The sequence below is a fragment of the Myotis lucifugus genome, unplaced genomic scaffold (genome assembly GCF_000147115.1).
Source record: "Myotis lucifugus unplaced genomic scaffold, Myoluc2.0 scaffold_934, whole genome shotgun sequence".
Classification (NCBI taxonomy): Eukaryota; Metazoa; Chordata; class Mammalia; order Chiroptera; family Vespertilionidae; genus Myotis; species Myotis lucifugus.
The window spans coordinates 74,369-94,057 of record NW_005871982.1 but is presented as its reverse complement, the minus strand read 5'-3'; the positions used below and the strand labels follow the sequence as shown (position 1 = coordinate 94,057).

Genomic DNA, 19,689 nt, shown 5'->3' with positions numbered 1-19,689 from the left:
GAGATTTTTATGGTTTAGAGATTTTTTTATACAGAGCAATGTCTTTTATACCAGTTTTGTTGTGGTGAAAACACATTAAGTCATGTCTAATCAAACTTGCATAATATATTTAGGTCACATACATTTGGCTTTATTTCATTTCTTTTTTTAAAAAATTGATTTCAGAGAGGAAGGGAGAGGGAGAGATAGAAACACCAATGATGAGAATCATTGATCGGCTGTCCCCGCACACCCACTACTGGGGATCAAGCCTGCAATCTGGGCATGTGCCCTGACCAGGAATCAAACCGTGACCTCCTGGTTCATGGGTCAACACTCAACCACTGAGCCACACCAGCCAGGCTATTTCATTTCTTAAGCAGCAAGAAAATTCAGATTACAATTTTGGAAATTCAAGGAAATTCACCTTTCCCCTCGATAAATATACTGTATATAATACCCACATAACAGAATTTTTCTATACCTTATATGTTACCCAGAAGGATGTCAGAAGTACAAATAAAGAGAAAATTTTAAGTTAATGAAATTTAAAGTAATTAAAATTATACTATTTTTTCTTGGAGTGTTAAAAACATTGAGTGAAAGGCAATGTTGAAGGGTTTTTCTGAAGAATTAACAACGGCCTAAAGAATAATTAATGGTATTATATTTATTTATGTGGCATTAGACTACTTCCTTGAATAATATAAATACATAAGATGAAACAGACTGAGACAGTCATTCAAGTGGAACAGGAATTGGCAGTCAGTAGTAAGAACTGGGTGAAGACGAACAGCACAAAGTTTATAATCTCAGCTGACACTCATTAAGCCTCTTACACAGAAGTTGGGGGGCAAAGGGTCAAGTGGTCAGGAGGCTGGAGACTCAAACAGAAAGAGTCTAAAAGTGAACACTGTCCCACTCCTGACAACCATCAGAAAGATTCATTGACAATCAGAGCCACATTAGGAGGTCCAGCTATTACACATAGAATACCTGCGTTTAAAAACCCCTCACTTAATTCTATGTCTGCATTTTTTTAACCATTGACTAATCTTGAGGTGAACTCATTGAAAATGCTCTCAAACAACTCAAATATAACAAAGCATTAATAACATAGCTCAACATTATAAAGAGATTAAAAAACAAACAAAAGAAGCCTAAACTTCTTGACATCAAGAAGCACGTGTTGTCCAAAATCTTTTGCCCTCTTATTGAAAAATTATCCAACAATCAATTCTAAATCACTTGCATAATTACTGCTTCATAAAATGTTCTAACTGCTACAATGCTTTCATTCAACTCACATGAGACTTACTCTCCTGTAATTTTAAGACCAAATTCACAAGCATGATAGGCCTTACTTTAGAGAGGATAGCAAGTCGCTGCTAAGGGTACTAGAAGCTAACAAAAGTTTAAGGTGTAATCTGACATCACATCATTTCCTTGGCTTAGCACTGTTGCTTACCACACAAAACTAGTAAAAAACCCAAGAGAATAGTATCAGTGTATGTCCCCCTTGCATGCAACAATCATGGACCTTTAGAGATGGATATGGTACATACCTTGAAGGTGAGGCTGAAAGTAGTGGGAGGAACTGAAGTTAGGCTGGAGCTCTGTTGTATAGTCTCCCTCTTAGGGAGGGGAAGGGTGTTGGGCAGGGGCACCTGAAAAGGCAGGCAACACATATCACAATCTAACTAACTGGGTCTGCTACCAAAGCCCCACTAAGATAATGCTATCATACTCTAAGGGTGTTCTATTTTTCATCAGAGCCAACATGAATATTCAATTACTTAGACTGTGTTTATAGTAATTGATAATTTTGGACATCTTAGATAAAACTTCAGAAGAGAAATATTTTCTGCCTTTTTATGCATGAATTGAAAGAGCCTGTCCCAAATATAAGGCATACCCTTGATGGCAGTGCTTCTCATATTTTAATGTAGATACAAATCATCTGAGGATGTTGTTAAAATGCAGATTCTGATTCAGCTGGTCTGGAGCAAGGCCTGAAATTTTGCATTTCAAACAAGTTCCCAGGTGATGCTACGGCTGCTGGTCCCTGGACCATACACTATGCAGCAAAGCTTTAAGGGAATACAATTTCCCCCATTTATGGGATTTACAGGTTCTATCAGAAGTATTCAACATGATAAATATAATACATTTAAGAAATAAATCTCTTTCCTGAAATAGTCAAACTTTCTGACAACTATATTCAAGAACAAAAGTAATATTGGAAGGAAAATACGGAATATTGCTTCCCCCATTACACTAAACAAATTGCTTTGTTATATAGTAAATAGTAATGACACAATTATGCAAATATTGTTAAATGCCTGAAGATATTAGAAACTCACTACCCATATCTTTTTCCCCCTCTAAGTCCCTGGGTCTTGAGATTTTTTATGATGTACTATTTATTGCATGATTGATTTTGACGGTTCACTCAGTTGTTCAGGTACAATGACTGAGATACTAGGGGTGCCAGATAATCACTTTGTGACACTATGGAGATTCTGATACCACAGACTAGTTACTGGAGATTAGCTGTGCTATAATAATCAAAATCACCACCAGCATTTATATCTTCAAGACATTCAAAACAGCTGTATTATTAGGTAACACTAACCAATAAATATCAACTAAGATCCTAAAAAAGTATATTAAGCTTCAATAAGAGAAATAAGCCTCTTTTAAGTATAATTTTTAAAACGACAGAAATCCTACCATAAAATAGAACAACGAAACAGACTAATGAAGAAAACAAAAACATTTCAAAAGGAACTAAAACTTTGGACATTGTTTTTAACACTATATTAACTAAATTCAAAATCACCACCATACTTGGCACAAATAAGCAATGCTGTGGAATGATTCCAAACTGGTGACCACTTATGATGCTCCGTGACCCAACCTGATCTTCCTGTTTCCAAACGTACTCTTGATAAATTGCTAAAATCAAATGCAGATTATTCACTGATACACAAGATCGGGTCTCTTCCCCTCAGTTGTTTCTGTGCACAACTCACCATGTTCATTAGCCTAGCAAACCACATGGAAACCATTAAAATGCTCATATGAATATTTTCAGTCATTTTTAGAGGGTCTGACAGAAAAGCATTATATACTTTCTTGAAAAAGTAACATTTAAGAAATACTCTGTTGTTTAAATTGAGAAGACACCACAATTAAAGCACAATTAACTTTACTGAGATGTTACTGACTCATTATTTGATAATCTACATAGTGAGCAATTTGCCAGGAAATCTTTTTGTCCTTCTCAAGTTTTCCATTACTTCCTATAGGAAGGTAAGTAGATTTCAACCTTTCTCCAAAAGGTCAGGGGAAAGGTTTGGCATATGAAATGAAGTTTTGTAAGATCTAAATTTGGACAAATTACATTAACCAGCTCCTAAAGTGCACTCCTATCACAAAGAGAAAACGTGTGACTCACTTAGCTACATAGCAAGAGCCCTTCAGTTGGACCACAAAGTTGGATTAAATGGTCTCTAATGCATGTCACCTCTCTGACTCTAACTTGATGCTTGAGGGAACAGAAAGCATAAGAAAAACTTTGTACCAAAACATAATCAAGATTTTTATTCTCAAAATGATAGAGTTAAAGCCCTGTGTGAGCCACCTTTAAATATATCTATAAAGGGGATTTTTTGAAAAGAATATGCCTTTGCTTATTATACGGGACGACATTTAAAGCAGCTGACCAAATTTCCACCATCTGTGCCCTCCAAAACAAGGGCCTCACATGTAACTCCTAAAATGCTCTCTACCACAGCGGGTCACCTAACTTTGTTGGGCTCGCCCGTTCAATTTTTCAGTCAGTGAACTAGTCAAAATGATGGACTATGATGACTTGTAACACAATCTTGAATTATAACATGGTTGCTCTGAGAAACCAGAGCCAAATTTACATGACTTGTTATCACCTTTTAATGAAGCATTTAAGAGTTGTTGAAGTACTTACATATACATTATAGCCCAGTCTTCACAACAGGAATGTTGCTATTAAGGCCTAGTGTAATTTTTTTCAAATTCAAAAAGGAAATACCTGAATCTCTGGTGACACTGTGTTTTAACTGAGTGAGCTTTCATGGATCATAAAATGGTCTCATTTAAGAACAAAATTACCAACAAAAATAAAACACTGAAGAATGTGATAGCTAAGAACCAAACTTCTTATCAAAACCAGGGTAACTGGATTAGTCCTGATGACACTAAGCTGAAGCAGCAAAGGCCTGGATCTTAAATGGAAAGCAGACAACTTTTAGGAGGAAAAACAAAAACTCCGCTTTGATTATTTTTGCTAATTATATTATAGTGCTCCTAAATACAAATTTGCTATTAACTCTTCCCCTGAGAAAAGTTAAATATTGGCCATATAGTACGTATAATAGTCAGGTTTCTAACTTGCCACACCACAAGTTGATTACTTACATTATTAACCAAAGTATCCTCCATCTTTGCATTATTAGTAGCCACAGTGTTAGGCAGAGAAGAAGAAGGTGTAGTGTAGTCTGTTACAGACTCCTGTGGAGTAGTAATAGAGAAAAATAGATTTTAAACTGAATTAATGAGTCACTTTCTAATTACAGCCTAACAGTTATAAAGTTGTTTCGGAAGAAAGCAGGAGAACAAACCTTAAGACTGAATTCTCCCAAATCGTAACTTAAAAACCAACAATGGGATAAAACAGAGAACCACTGCTGAAATAATAACATTTCCACTTCTGTTTGGATCCTGTGCATTTTAAAAAATGCACTGCATAGTACTAGGAGGTTATCATCAGTACTAAAGATTTAATTTCTGTGGATTCCTAAAAGAATTCTTTGTGTGGTTCTCACAATCTATAGATTACTTGCAACTTCTGACTTTTATTCTCTTCAAAATAAAACAAAGTAAGTAAATGAATGTCAAGATCTTAGCTGTCGCAATTCACTAGGTTTTAGGATAAACTCTTGTTTATTATCATGAAACTCTTCCTTTAATGTGGTAGAACTAAATCACATGAGCTTTTAAGAGAAAAATACTCAAATTAATATGAAAGATTCCATCTCTCTTTCTTCTCAATAAATATACATCCTGGAATGGCAGACATAAATTTGTTATTCTCACAAGTGTTAGCTCCTTTAAGTTACTCAGTGGAATTTGCCTTAATGAGTTTTCAAAATATGCATCTTTCACTCAATGAGGTCCCTAAGCACAAGTCAACTACTTCCTCTGGGGCTCAACCAATGCAATAGTGATTGTTCCAACCCTGGAAAAAAATTGGCTATACTGGGGTTACTAAACTTTGCCTTATTTCCTGACTTCAAAATCTCATGAGTGGGCAAAATAAAGCTCCACTGTTAACTCCACTAACAAAAGTAATGGAGAGAAACTTTTTCAAAGTCTACAAACCCAAATAAAAAGCATCTTAATCTTGTGTAGGCATTTTTCACTTTAAACAATTGAATGGTACAGAATTAAGAGTAAATTTCCACACAAAAAAGAAATAATTTATTGCAAGGAATTTCTTTAGATCACAATGCACACCGTGAAATAAAATCTCTAGTAATAGTAACCCATAGTCTATAGTGCTGTATGTCTCAAGCAAAAAAAAAAAAAAAAAAGTGTAAGGTTGTTGTTTTAGACATGATTTGCATCAGCTGAACTGGGGGGTCTCTGCATGCTGCTCACCTTCACATTAGTGGCGTATTCTGTGGATGACACTGAGATCATCGTTCCTATTTCAGTAGACATTTCTGAAGCGGCTTTGGTTTCCTTTGCTGTCCCAGGGTCTACACTTCTGACTGCAGCAGGGCTTGGTTTCTCTTGTCCTTCTGGCTCCACCTGTTGGGCATCTTTTACTTTTCTATTTTTTAATGAGCGTTCCTTTCCAATAGGACCAGGTTTATGTTCTTTGTTTTCTACTGGACTCAAATCTGGAAGCTAAAGTCAATGTTTATAAACAAAAAAGGATCATGATCAAAAGCATTCATTGAATACAAACCTTAAAACTGTTATTTGCTCTCATAAATGTTAGTGGCTTTTATACAATTACACCTGGAATATGAATTGTGTTTACCTTCTGGGCTTTGATGGGGCCTGCCCGTGGCTGCTTCTGCCGTTGCTCTTTAGGTTCAGGAATTTTGTCAGTTTTTTCCGAAAGCACAGGAACAATTTCATTTTCGTTCCCATTTGAAGCTGGAGCACCAAACTGAATTGTGTCAATTCCAATTTCAACTCCACTTTCTTGACCATTCTTTGTTCCCTAGTAATAGAATATTTAAAAACTTGTTATCAAACAGAGTTCAGATTTGACTGCATGATTTATGTAGCCCCACATATTTTAAATAGAAGTTTTAAGTAACCCACATATTAACTGACATTAACTGCCATTGATTGTTTTAAGAGAACCTTCCCTTAAACACAATGATTTGTATGTATTAGAAAACAACTAATAAAATGAAAACTAGGACAAGACTTAAGTTTTTTGTTTTTAATTTATTTCAGAGAGGAAGGGAGAGGTTGAGAGAGAGAGAGAGAGAGAAACATCAATGATGAAGCATTGACTGGCTGCCTCCTGCATGCCCACCCCCTACTGGGGATTGAGCCCACAACCTGGGCATGTGCTCTTGACTGAAATCAAATCCAGGACCCTTTGGTCCCCAGGCCAACACTCTAGCCACTAAGCCAAACCAGCTAGGGCAGTGATGGCGAACCTATGACACGCGTGTCAGAAGTGACACACGAACTCATTTTTTTGGTTGATTTTTCTTTGTTAAATGGCATTGAAATATATAAAATAAATATCAAAAATATAAATCTTTGTTTTACTATGGTTGCAAATATAAAAAAATTTCTATATGTGACATGGCACCAGAGTTAAGTTAGGGTTTTTCAAAATGCTGACATGCCGAGCTCAAAAGGTTCGCCATCACTGAGCTAGGGCAAGACTTAAGTTTTCAAAGTCCTGATTTTTATGTGTCATGAGTGTAACCAACCATAGGCCATCACAGCCTCAAGTTCTTTCATCACTTAAAACAAATGTAAAAGCAACAAACACAGAAAGACACTACCAGCAAGAAATAAACAGATGAATGAATGGGGGAAAGAAGATAGCAATACCAGTATTGCCTACTTCTAAGTGTGCTGTGAAAATAAAATAATATACTCATTTTTGTTGCACTTTCTGTGTGCTAGGCAGTGATGCAGAGACATGACAATCTAACTCGCAGACCTTGCATTATAATGGATAGAGAAAATAGACAACTGAAAAGTCAGATAAGCAATACACAAAAATTAAAATATGGTTAAGCCATTTTAGATTGGTGGATGGAGAAAGACCCCAGGAGGTCATACTGAAAGTGTTTACTGAAAGTGTTTCTGGCAGAGCAAACACCTAGTAGAAGGTCAAGAATAAAAAAGGCTAGAACAGCTGGAACACAGCAAGTTAAGAACAGTGATAGAAGATGAATAAGCAGAAAGCTAGACGAGACAGAATTCTGATGCATGCTGAAATTTGAGAAACTGTTTTAAGGAAACTCTGCCCCAGTAACCCCACCAAGACCATTAGCAAGTCTATTCCTACCTCTGATGAAGTAGCTGATCCAAACGATGTTAGAGGCTTATTCCAGGCACTGACGGAAGGTGGCTGCGGTGGACTAATGGGCCCTACTGAAGAGAAGAAGCCACAGGAAATGTGAACACCAAAATTAAGAGGCTAATAATCCAATCTGTATAACCCTTTATTTAATACTAACTAAACAATAAAACAATTACTTTTCACACCACACTCAGAGATTCTTGCATACCAAAATAAATATAAGTCCCCAAACATTGTGTATTGCTTTTATCAACATATAAAATATGGCTATTAAAAATATAACACCTTTGATTTAGAACCAAAGGTTTTAAGAAAGGAAGTTAAGATTACTTTAACTGCTTCCTACTAAAGAAAAGGCTAAAAAAACCCCATACTGAATATATAAACAAAAGTAAAAACAAACCCCAATATTCCCAAGCCCTCACTTCTGTTGCACACTTACATTTCTTAGAGATGTCATTCAGCACAGTTGGTGGGGCCACCTTGTTATCCCATAATTCAGTTGTAAGAGTGCCATGTGACTGTGAGGTCTGGATGGATTTTCCTGTGGCTACATAATCTGTGCCGTTAGGTGTTTGAGCCGAAGGTAGTCTAATTGAAGGTGGTGGCTGTTTTGAAGACTGTGTTGTAGTCTGCAGGGGACTCTGGACGGGTTTGTGAGTCTGTCCCTGAGTTTGGGCTGGGGCAGTGGGGCCTGGGATTGTGACTGTGACAAGAGCTGGGGTTGGGAGTGAGACTGGGGTTGGGACTGGGGCCGAACTGGCTGGGGCAGTTGGGGCTGAACTGGCTGGTACTGTTGGGGCTGAGCTAGCTGGAGGTGTTGCTGAAGTTGGTGGTAGGGCTGAAGCAAGAATGGGAATTGAGGCTGAGGCAAGAATGGGGACAGCGGCTGGGTTTGAAGCTGAGGCAAGGATTGGGGTTGGAGCTGGAACTGAAGAAGAGGTTGGAGCTGAGGTGGAGGCTGGAGTAGGAGCTGACGCTGGAGTTGGGAGTGGAGTGGAAGTTGAAGTTAGGACTGGAGCTGCGGATACAGCTGTGGCCGAGGGTGAGGCTAAAACTGGACCTGAAGGCAAAGTTGAAGTTGGACCTGGGGCTGGGGCTGGAGCTGGAGACTGGGCTTGCTGGGTCCCAGTAGACTGTTTTTTGGCAAATCTTGGAGGAAGCTTAGAAGTCTGACTTCTTCCTTTCTCACTGGCATTCTTTTTGTTCCAGACCTTAAAAAATTGGTAAAAATAAATTCTGTCAATAACACAGCTAAAAGTAACAGTTCATAAATATGATTTCTAACAAAGCTACCTACTGCTAATTTAGCTCCTTTAACTATTCAAAATAGATACTTCACAGAGCAAAAATGTCAAAGCTGCTCATGAGATTTTAAATTATGAGAAGCCAGGATGTGATTGGGAATAAAAGACAAATATGTATTATACATTCTTTTATATTTTGCATTTATATTTATTTAATCTTTATTGTTCAGATTATTACAGATGTCCCTCTTTTATCCTCCCATAGCTCCCCTCCACCTGGTTCCCACCCCACCCCAGGCCCTCAACACCCCACTGTCTGTGTCAATAGGTACTGCATACCATAGGTACATGCATATAAGAACTTTGTTCAATCTCTTCCCACACGCCCTCACACCCTCTTCCCCCCAGAATTGTCAGTCCGCTCCATTTCCATGCCCTTGATTCTATTACACTCACCAGTTTATTCTGCTCATCAGATTTTTTTATTCATTTGAATTTTAGATTCACTTGTTGATAGATATGTATTTGTTGTTCATAATTTTTTATCTTGACCCTTTTCTTCTTCCTCTTCTTAAAGAACTAGAAGCTCGGTGCATGAAAATTCATGCACTAGAGGGGGTGTCCCTCAGCCCGACCTGTCCCCTCTCAGTCTGGGAGCCCTCAGGGGCGGGAGGCGACCCAGCGACCAGGGGAAGGCGATGCCCCCATCACACCTCTGCTGCTGCCACTGCCAGCAGCGCAAGCCTCAGGCGGCCCTGGGTGGCCGACATACGAGGCTTGCTTGTGCCTTAGGCCAGCCCAGCTGCACTGCGCGCCTGCCCCATCTCCCCTGGAGGGGCTGAAAGGACTGGGGGACTCCAGCAGGGCTGAGGGGACTGGGCACCACCTTCTTGTGGCTATGGGTGCCGCCATCTTTGTGATGGTGTGATAGTCAATTTGCATATCCCCCTTATTAAATAGGATACCCTTCAGCATTTCATACAATACTGGTTTGGTGGTGATGAACTCCCTTTAGCTTTTCCTTGCCTGTGAAGCTTTTTATCTGACCTCCAGTTCTAAATGATAGCTTTGCTGGGTGTAATCTTGGTTGTAGGTTCTTGCTATTCATCACTTTGAATATTTCTTGCCACTCCCTTCTGGCTTGCATAGTTTCTGTTGAGAAATCAGCTGACAGTTGTATAGGTACTCCCTTGTAGGTAACTGACTGTCTTTCTCTTGCGGCTTTTAAGATTCTCTCTTTGTCTTTTGCTCTTGGCATTTTAATTATGATGTGTCTTGGTGTGGTCCTCTTTGGATTCCTCTTGTTTGGGGTTCTCTGCGCTTCCTGGACTTGTAAGTCTATTTCTTTCACCAGATAGGGAAAGTTTTCTGTCATTATTTCTTCAAATAGGCTTTCAATATCTTGCTCTCTCTCTTCTTCTGGCACCCCCATAATTCGGATGTTGGTACGCTTGAAGCTGTCCCAGAGGCTCCTTACACTATCTTCGTATTTTTGGATTCATTTTTCTTTTTGCTCTTCCGGTTGGGTGTTTTTTTGCTTCTTCGTATTTCAAATCTTTGACTTGATTCTTGGGAGTCTCTAGTCTGCTGTTGGATCTCTGTATATTATTCTTTATTTCAGTCAGTGTATGCTTAATTTCTGACTGGTCCTTTTCCTTTTTTTTTTATAAGATTCTTGAGTAACCTTATAACTGTGATTTTGAACTCTATATCCAGAAGTTTGCTTTCTTCCATTTCTTTCATTTTTGACATATTTGTCTCAGCATTTTGGCTGTTTCCCTGTGTTTGTTTCTATGTATTGGGTAGCTGCTATGTCTCCTTGAGTTGGTAGAGTGGTCTTGTGTAGTAGGTGTTCTATAGGGCCCAATGGCTCAGCCTCCCCAGTCACCATAGCTGGGCACTCTAGGTGGACCCCTGTGTGAGCTGTGTGCACAGTCTTGTTGTAATTGAGCCTTGATTGCTGTTGGTATCACTGAGGGGAATTGACCTCCAGGCCAATTGGTTGTAATGACCAGCTGTATCTACAATGGAAGAGCTGCTGTGCGGAAGACACCCTTATGGGGCAGGACTTGCTTCAGTGGGGCTTTGGTGCTCACTGAGTCTGCCCCTTGAGTGTGTCAGTTATGGATGTGAAGAATTGTAAGCTGGTATGGTCTCACACTGACCACTAGGTACACTGGCTCTTGGATCTCCAAGGAGATGCAGTCAACCACTGCCTGGGGCCACCCAGGAGCTACAGAGAGATCTGCAGATTCCTCCTCTTTGTATTGGATTTGGAAGTGCCCAGACCAGGCCCAGATGTAAAGGAAGGCAGGCTGATGCTGGTGCCGGCCTTGGGCCTTCTTTTGATAGCTTTGGGGCTCCCTGCCCCAGTTCAGCTTGTTTGACAGGTTTTAGGCTGAGAAAGGGCAGGCCATTCATATGCAAAATCCGCTGCCCACAGCTTGGGTGGGGTAGGGGTCTCAGGGAATCTCCAGGGTGGTACAAAAAGCAATAGCTACCAGTCAGCCCTGCACCAGGGAAGTCCCAGCACAGTAACAATGACCATTGTGAGCACCTCCCTCTGAAGGAAAGACGCCCCTGCGTTCCTGCCCCGATGCCAGACAGTCCAGTTTCTACCCGTATATGTCTGGGTCCCCCAGAGTCTCACCCGGCACTGGAGCTCAGAGCAAGCGGGAGCTTGTATTTCCCTCCTGATTAAAAAAGCGGCACACCCAGGTGCTGGCGCGTTCTGCGCTTCTGTACCTTGTACCAGTTTCAATGTGCTTTCTTCTTTATCTCTCTAGTTGTAGTACTTCCACTAAGCCAGCTTTCCCGCAGTTCTGGATGATAGTTAGTTGTTCTGTATTTTAGTTGTTGTTGGGGCACTATGCTACACAGGATATATGCACTACTAATTCCACCATCCCAAAGATAACAACTACCAAATGACTTCTGAAATTATCTAGTTCTAAAGGTTACGTCCAATTGAACTCAGTATTACTATCCACATAGAATTTTTATAGTGTCTCGTTTTTAAGCTCTCTCATCTGCTAGAGGTCTTTATCACTATAATTCATCTGTTCAACTTATTTTTATCTGTGTCAGCATTTAGCAAAAGGGGTATTTGGGTTGATTTAAATAGAAAAACTTATTCATTCTGTGTGTTAGTAAGTGAACTAATTTAGATTACAACTCAAACTTTCTAAGTCAAGTACCTGCAATTTTAGATCATGACAGTTGTGTTTACTAGGTTTCCAAGATAATTTAATGTTAATGCTGACAAGATGAGGCAAACAAGACAACTAGTACTGGAACATAAAACATGTTACTAAAGTAAAGGTCTACACCAGTGGTTTTCAACCCGTGAGTCGCGACCCCTTTGGGGGTCAAACGACCCTTACACAGGGGTCGCCTAAGACCATCGGAAAACACATATATAATTACATATTGTTTTTGTGATTAATCACTATGCTTTAATTATGTTCAATTTGTAACAATGAAATTGGGGGTCACCACAACATGAGGAACTGTATTAAAGGGTCGTGGCATTAGGAAGGTTGAGAACCACTGGTATACACTAAGCTTAACAGTGATTATATTCTATTTAAAATTTATCTCAATACTGGTTAAAACAGTTTAAAGTTGTGAAAATCCAGTCACTCTCAACATTGAGTAATAAGTCCAGCCTTGACTTTCCAGGTAGACAGAAACCTTGATTATCTGCTAACATGTTTTGAGCAACAACCTAAACAACTAGCAAAAAGCTGGAACACTGAACCTGTATGATCTGTTCTTCCTTCTTCCGGCGTTCCTCATCCTGTAAACGTTTTTGTTGTTTTTTGGATACCACTTCAGTAAAACCATCATCATTCAAATTTGACTGTGGGTCTTCAACTACCGTTACTTCCGGATGGTCATCAATTATAACAACACCTGTGGGTATGGAAGAAGATTTAAAATATTTTTCCCCCCAATAGAAGAGATACATAGAAATGTTCATCCAGTAGTGATTAAAAAAGAAAGACAAAGCAAAGGTCTAGTTCAGGGGTCCTCAAACTTTTTAAACAGGGGGCCAGTTCACTGTCCCTCAGACCGTTGGAGGGCCAGACTATAGTTTAAAAAAAAAACTATGAACAAATTCCTATGCACACTGCACATATCTTATTTTGAAGTAAAAAAACAAAACGGGAACAAATACAATATTTGTATTTGCATGTGGCCCGCGGGCTGTAGTTTGAGGACCCCTGGTCTAGTTCTTCCTGTAACTCACAGTGTAATCCATTTCCCACGCCATAAGATGTCCATTAATTAGTAAGATTTGAAAAGATTTCATAAACAAGGTTAAAAATAAAAGTCCTGCCCAGACGGTGTGGCTTAGTAGTTGAGCGTGGACCTATGAACCAGGACTTCACGGTTTGCTCCCTGGTCAGGACACAAGCCCAAGTTGTGGGCTTGAGCCCCAGGAGGGGCCATGAGGGAGTCAGCCCATCACTGATTCTGTCTCATCATTGATGTTTCTCTTTCCCCTTCTCCCTTCCTCTCTGGAGGAAAAAAAAAGCCCTAAAATTATCTGCTTTGAATGATGTAGTTTTTTCTTAAGCAATACAGTGGTAATGTGTTTTTAAAAAATAAATATTACCCTATTATCCAGTCAAAATACTTTACTCTCTACCTCTCCCAGCCTGAGATCTGTATTATGCTGTAAAAATCTATATAGCACTTTACCTCATTTGCATCTAGCCTTTCTTAAGAGGTGGGTATTGCTGTTTCTCTTTTTCAAAAGATACAGTAAGCTCTGAGATGCCCATTTGCTAGGTGAAGTTGTGACTAGCCAACCTGATCTTATGACTCTTAATGCCTCTATTTTACATAGACCATTGTCCACAATGTGTACTTGTTAAAAACAAGTGGCATGGATGCACACATATCATAACCCATCACATGAATGACTCCACTAATTGTCCTATTAATAATTATTCTAGCTGTCTTATTAAAATTATCATATATCCCAGTGAGTATAAGACATCTAGATTCATTAAGCAATATTAAAAAAATTAAAATAGATCAGGTCTTAACCTAGTAAATCTCTCCATTTTATTCAGTTTTTCCAGTCTAAGTTTCATCTGAGTGAATGACAAATAGCTCATTTTCACCTAAGTGTCTCATTCCTTAACTCCCTCATCAAACATGTTCTTATGGTCATCCTTTGCATCCAATATTCTTTCACTCCATAGCTTTCTGAAAGTATCCATAGCAACACAGTCTCCCATACTATCATTTATTCTCTAGTTACCATATCTTAGATACCTATTTCATTAAGGTCACAACTCAATGAGGTTTAGCATTTCTTTCATTTAAGACAGCATATGTATACAGTTACTATTTTAGTTCAAGTTAAATCAGTGCTTCATATTCAGCTTCTATTGTTTAGGTCAACTCTTTTCTTCTTTGATAACTTTTTTATGTATAGCATCCAACTCAATGCAGCAAACAGACAGATAGATAGATAAATAAAATAAGTAAATAGAACCTAAGACATACTTGCATAATTGTTGAGATCAAATTGTGACAGTGCATCTACTTTCTCTTTGGGTTTCTTAGGGCCTGGTTTTGGGTCTTCTCTTTTTTTCCCTGCAGAATCTTTGGAGTTCTTTTGTCCTGTTCCATTAGGTGTTCCTTCCTGGTGGTGTGCAGAGCTGCCATTGACAGGATCAACACCAGTTGTGCCTGCAGACTGGTCATCAAACGGCCTACAAAATAATAATTTGAGATATTACCACCACCACACTCGGGTAGGGAATCCTTCACTGGCAATTTGTAAAGTTTAGTCTAAGAAGAAATAACAGTGGGATAAAAGACCTTAGCTCAAAACCAACAAGCCTTAGTGGCTTTAGTTGAGAACAACTTCACTAAAACTGAGCTTCCCAGTAAAGGAGATGGACTAGGATAGTTCTTCCCAGCAATTAAATTAGAGAATCCTGAAGGTTCTTACGTATCTATTTGTTTATCATGTTATAAATAAATGAGCTAAGCAACACTTTATAGCAGAAAATCTGTAACCCAAGCTAGTACAAAGTATTCACTACTGGATCTTTTCTTTTTTTAAAAAAAAAATATTTTTTTATTGATTTCAGAGAGGAGGGAGAGATAGAAACATCACTGATGAGAGAGAATCATCGATCAGCTGCCTCCTGCACGCCCCCTACTGGGAATTGAGCCCGCAACACGAGCATGTGTCCTTGACGGAAATCGAACCTGGAACCCTTCAGTCCACAGGTTGATGCTCTAACCACTGAACAACCAGCTAGGGCACTACATCTCTTTTCCACAAGAGGGCAGCCTATGAAAAAAATTTAGAAAAGCTTTCTATGTTTATACCATGTTTTTTAAAAAGTTTAATCAGATTTATACATTAATGTAAACATGTAAAAAACACTTTTATATGGAAACAATTCACTTCATAAAACAAATGTATTTCTAAAGTTTTTGTTTCCCAACAGATAAATTTTATTCTTGGCTTCATTTTATAAATATTTTATGAAAACAGGCTAGGGAAGATGGGCTTAAAATTCCATTTTCATCATAGCCTATAGCAGTGATGGCAAATCTATGACATGCACTTTTTTGGTTGATTTTTCTGTTAACTGGCATTTAAATATATAAAATAAATATCAAAAATATAAATCTTTGTTTTACTATGGTTGCAAATATCAAAAAATTTCTATATGTGAAACGGCACCAGAGTTAAGTTAGGGTTTTTCAAAATGCTGACACGTCGAGCTCAAAAGGTTCGCCATCACTGGCCTATAGTATCACTTAAGATAAAAGCTTACCAAGTGCCTAACACAAGCATGACCTCCAACATCTGAAAAATAGGCACTTGTCTTCTAAACGGGACTCTTACACCATTCATTTTAACTACAAGGTGCAATTGCTGTTTCTGCAGGTCCAGCATTGTTAGCATTTACATGGCACTAAAGTCTTGCTAAGTAGTTGAAATCTACATTGCTCAAAAATCCACAAGAATGTCTTAAGTATTACTCAAACTTCTAATATTAAGGTATAGTCAATAACTGCAAAGTTATTGTAACTATATGTTATCCTTTTCTTTTGGACCTTACAAAAGGATGTTCAAATTTTTGTTAAGCAGATTCTCAAGAAACACAACTAGTCGGATTATCTCCCTGGAACTTTTTCTAAATTATTAGAAAGCAAAAATGTTCATTGATGGATGAAATGCTAAGTATATGCAACTTGCCAGGCCTAGATTTAAAACTAGATTTATTTTTATCTAGTACTAAAGAAATCAATAAATAACCAACATTTTAATATTGAAAAGAATAGATTAAGTTTAGCACAGTTTAGAAAAATTCTTTTAAAAAAAATCCAATAACCTGGTATTTATGTTACTGGTGGCCTTGGTGGTTGGGCAGGACTTTGCTTTCTGGGTTTCTCTCTAGCTGCATCATTTATTGTAGGCTTGCAGCTAGAAGGGGAATATAATTTATCCTTAAGCTCAACATTCACTATCTATAAACCAGTACAGAGTGATATAGTCTATAGCTATTTTAACATGTTAATTTAAGTCCAGAGGACACCTGTGAGCACCACAGTGAATGAGAAACAAAGAAAAAGGTGGGCTACTCATCATCAGTAAGAGGACTTACTAAATGGAGAACGTTGTACGGATGCAGCCCCAGGTGCATAGATTTTCCCAAAGCTACAAATTCCTAGAAGGCCCCTACTGGACACTAGGCAGGCAGAGACTCCTGAGGGACATTAACCTCTCTCCTTCAAGCACCCATTACACTTGGAGAACAGAAAAGATAATTTGGGGAGAACAATGTGTGGTCCTCTACCTAGACTGGCTCCTTTGCACAGTTCAACCAAGAAGTCTACCTTGTGTCTCTTTAAATGCGCAAAAGTAATTATATGTGAAACAAAGGACTCACCCTCGCTTCCCACTTTTGGATGGTGGGCCACTTCTCCTTTCATTCCTAGGACCTGAGAAATTCCTCCCAGATTTGGGTGGACCTCCGTTGCCACGCCGATTCTGGCGGTCCACGCCAGGTCTTTGACTAGAAAAACTTCTCTTTGCTATTTCTCTTTTTGGGGCTGAAACAGTCTCTCCGGCCTTCGCAGTAGCTTGTGCATTCAAATCAGCATTTTTTTTTTCATCCCTCTCCCGCCTCTCATTGAAGTCACTGCTTTCTGAGGCTGTTTCCCATTCTTCGTTTGCCTGATCTGAAGAGTTCTGGTTAGACAAGTCTGGAGTCTTATTCCCAGAAACATCCCCAGCAGTACTCACTGGTTCTTGAACCACGTTACTCACTGTGCCATTTGTGGGCACTGCCACCTCATTGGTTTTTGAGACCGCCTCCCTCTCTCTGAGCCGTCTAAATCGAGGAGGCTTATCTTGCCTGGGTGGTCGGGTAGGACGCTGCCTTCGGGGCCTCTCTCTAGTTGGGTCAAATTTTCGCTCAAATTTTGGAGGTCGCTTATCAGCTGGTATCGGAATAAACTGCTCATGTCTTCTCGGTGGCTCTCCATCATCTGGTTTAGGAGCTTCTGCCTGCCTTGGGTTCCACTGATTTTCCCGATAGGCAGGTCTTCGTAAGGTGGAAGGGCGTGAGGGGCGTCCTCCAGGGTCCCTCCCACCGCGTCTGAATGTCCCCCCTCTGCCTCGTCTGGTGGGCTCTCCTTTAGGAAGGAAGCCTGGTTTAGATCTGTCATCATCCCTTATGTACGGTTTGTCTAGAGGTCTATTATCTATTCGGACATGATTTTCAGGCTTGAAAGAAGATTGAGGCTTTATAGGTTTTTTGTTTTCAGACCGGTCTTCTCTTTTGGGAAGTTTTCCTTTGCTTGAACTATCCTTGTCACTTGCACTTTCATGAATTTCACTGTCTGTGTCAGTCTCGGAACCTCGCTGTCGTCTTCTTTTGGGAACAACCTCAAAATCGGAGCTCTCACTGCGAGTTTCACTTTCCTCTCGCTGTCTGAGAGGTCCTGGGGGCACATGCTCTGTCCGAGGCTTAGTGTCCCTGTACTGAGGATACTCTCGAGTGTGCCCTCTGCCACCACGGCCCCGCCCTCCGTAAGAGCCTCTATAGCTTCGGCCTCGGGAGTAATATTCTCCTCGGCCTCGACCTCTGTATCCTTGATCTGGAAACCAATCTCTATCTCTCGCTTCTTTCCAATAGGTCCTAGGAGGTTGAGTGGATTCTTTTTTAATTACTGGCCTTAAATCTGATCGAGGCCTCTCTGTAACAAGGTCTTTGCTGACAACTTTCTCAGGTTGTTTTTCTTCTTTGACTGTTGGTGCTGTTACAGTTTGATTTACAGTTTTAGTTGCAGGCTCTACCTCAGCACTACTTACAGGTTCCAAAGGCTTCTCAGTGTCTGGAGGTGGCTTTTGCACCAAAGTTGGAGTTTCTGTTGAAGGAGATTTCTCTGGTTCTGGTTGAGGTGGTGGTGGAACGGCCTGTGGCTGAACAGGTGCTGCAGGTAGTGGCGGTGGCGAAAGAGGATCTTTCTTTTCAGTTTTTTCCGGTTTTACAACTTTCTCAATGACCTTTTCTCCTTTTTCTCCTTCTTTCTCCTTCCTCTGCTCTCGTTCCTCTTTCATATCTCTAAGGATAGGTTTTTTAATGGGACCCGACCTTCTCACAGGCCTGTCATTACCTTCTTCTCTCCTGCTGGAGCTTGGCCTCGGGCCCCAACGAGTTTCTGATTTAGATTTATACAGTTTTTCTGGTTTTGGTCCTTCAGAAGATCGTAGAAAGCCATCTTTTTTTGGTTTTTCCTCTGACCTTTCTGCTGGTTCTTTTGAATCAATGCCCCTGCTGGTTACTTTAGGAATGCTTGCAGATGTCTCGTTTCTTTGCTCCTCTGATTTTTGAGTATGGTTAGATCCATGGGATACACTTCTTTTTCGGGCAGGCTGATTTTCTCCTGATGAAATCCGCTCTTCTTGAGGAGTGGGTATAGTCTTCTGATCAGGAACATCAAAGCAAGCAGACTGGCTGACTGTGTCAGAGTGGGGAGGTTTAATGTCTTCCACAGACCTGCTTAAAACCTTCTGTACTTCGGCCTCACCTGATTCTCTAACAAAGTCTGCCTTTGGATGGGCCTCTAACTGACTATGTTCTACAGGATAAGCAGCAGTGGTCGGTTCCTGATCCAGCGTGGCTTCAGACCTAGCATAAAGAGAATTCAAAAGCATAACCATCAAGACAAAATCTTTCACACATGTACGTGCATAGCAAAATAAACCCTCTAATTTTAAAGCAAACAATGGATCCTAATCATAAACAGCATCTTCATGTCTCTATAAAGTTTAGTGCAATGTTATTCAAAAATAGCCAAGAGGTAGAAATGCCTTAAATGTCCCTGACAGATGACTGAGTTAAGAAAATACAGTATCCTATATAATAAAAGGGTAATATGCAAATTGACCCTAACAGTGGAACAACCAGTTGCTATGATGCACTCTGACCACCAGGGGGCAGATGCTCAATGTAGGAGCTGCCTCCTGGTGGTCAGTGTGCTCCCACAGGAGGAGCTCCGCTCAGCCACAAGCCGGGCTGACGGCTGCGAGTGCAGAGGTGGTGAGCGGGAGCCTAAGCCGGCAGGTGGACATCCCCCAAGAGGTCCCAGTGTGCAGGCAGAGCTGAGAGACGCCCCCCCCGCCCCCTGCTGAGCGCACGAATTTTCATGCACTGGGCCTCTAATGGATGAGGACATTGTGTTAAGTGAAAGAGTTAGTCACAACAAGGACAAATACGTAATGATCCCACTTATATAAAGTATATAATGCAATCAAACTCATCAAAGCAGAAAGCAGAATGGTAACTGCCAGGGACTCAAAGG

General features: G+C 40.0%; 1 protein-coding gene across 28 annotated transcripts in view; it reads right to left on the bottom strand.

The window, feature by feature from the left end:
• Positions 1–19,689, bottom strand: part of PRRC2C (proline rich coiled-coil 2C) — a 77,559-nt gene that overhangs the window by 17,820 nt on the left and 40,050 nt on the right. For 25 of the 28 annotated variants that reach the window (XR_002827213.1, XR_002827212.1, XR_002827214.1 and 22 more), the window contains 9 exons: positions 16,770–19,016; positions 14,359–14,567; positions 12,596–12,750; positions 8,031–8,802; positions 7,574–7,659; positions 6,068–6,253; positions 5,680–5,931; positions 4,438–4,530; positions 1,545–1,646 (listed from right to left, as the gene is read on the bottom strand). Coding sequence is in view for 25 of the 28 variants with exons in the window: in XM_014448822.2 (XP_014304308.1) it covers positions 1,545–1,646; positions 4,438–4,530; positions 5,680–5,931; positions 6,068–6,253; positions 7,574–7,659; positions 8,031–8,802; positions 12,596–12,750; positions 14,359–14,567; positions 16,770–19,016 (4,102 nt within the window). In the remaining 3 variants the exon portion in view is untranslated. The remainder of the gene's footprint in view (positions 1–1,544; positions 1,647–4,437; positions 4,531–5,679; positions 5,932–6,067; positions 6,254–7,573; positions 7,660–8,030; positions 8,803–12,595; positions 12,751–14,358; positions 14,568–16,769; positions 19,017–19,689) is intronic. The other 3 variants (XM_023747625.1, XM_014448827.2, XM_023747629.1) reach the window with 3 other exon arrangements.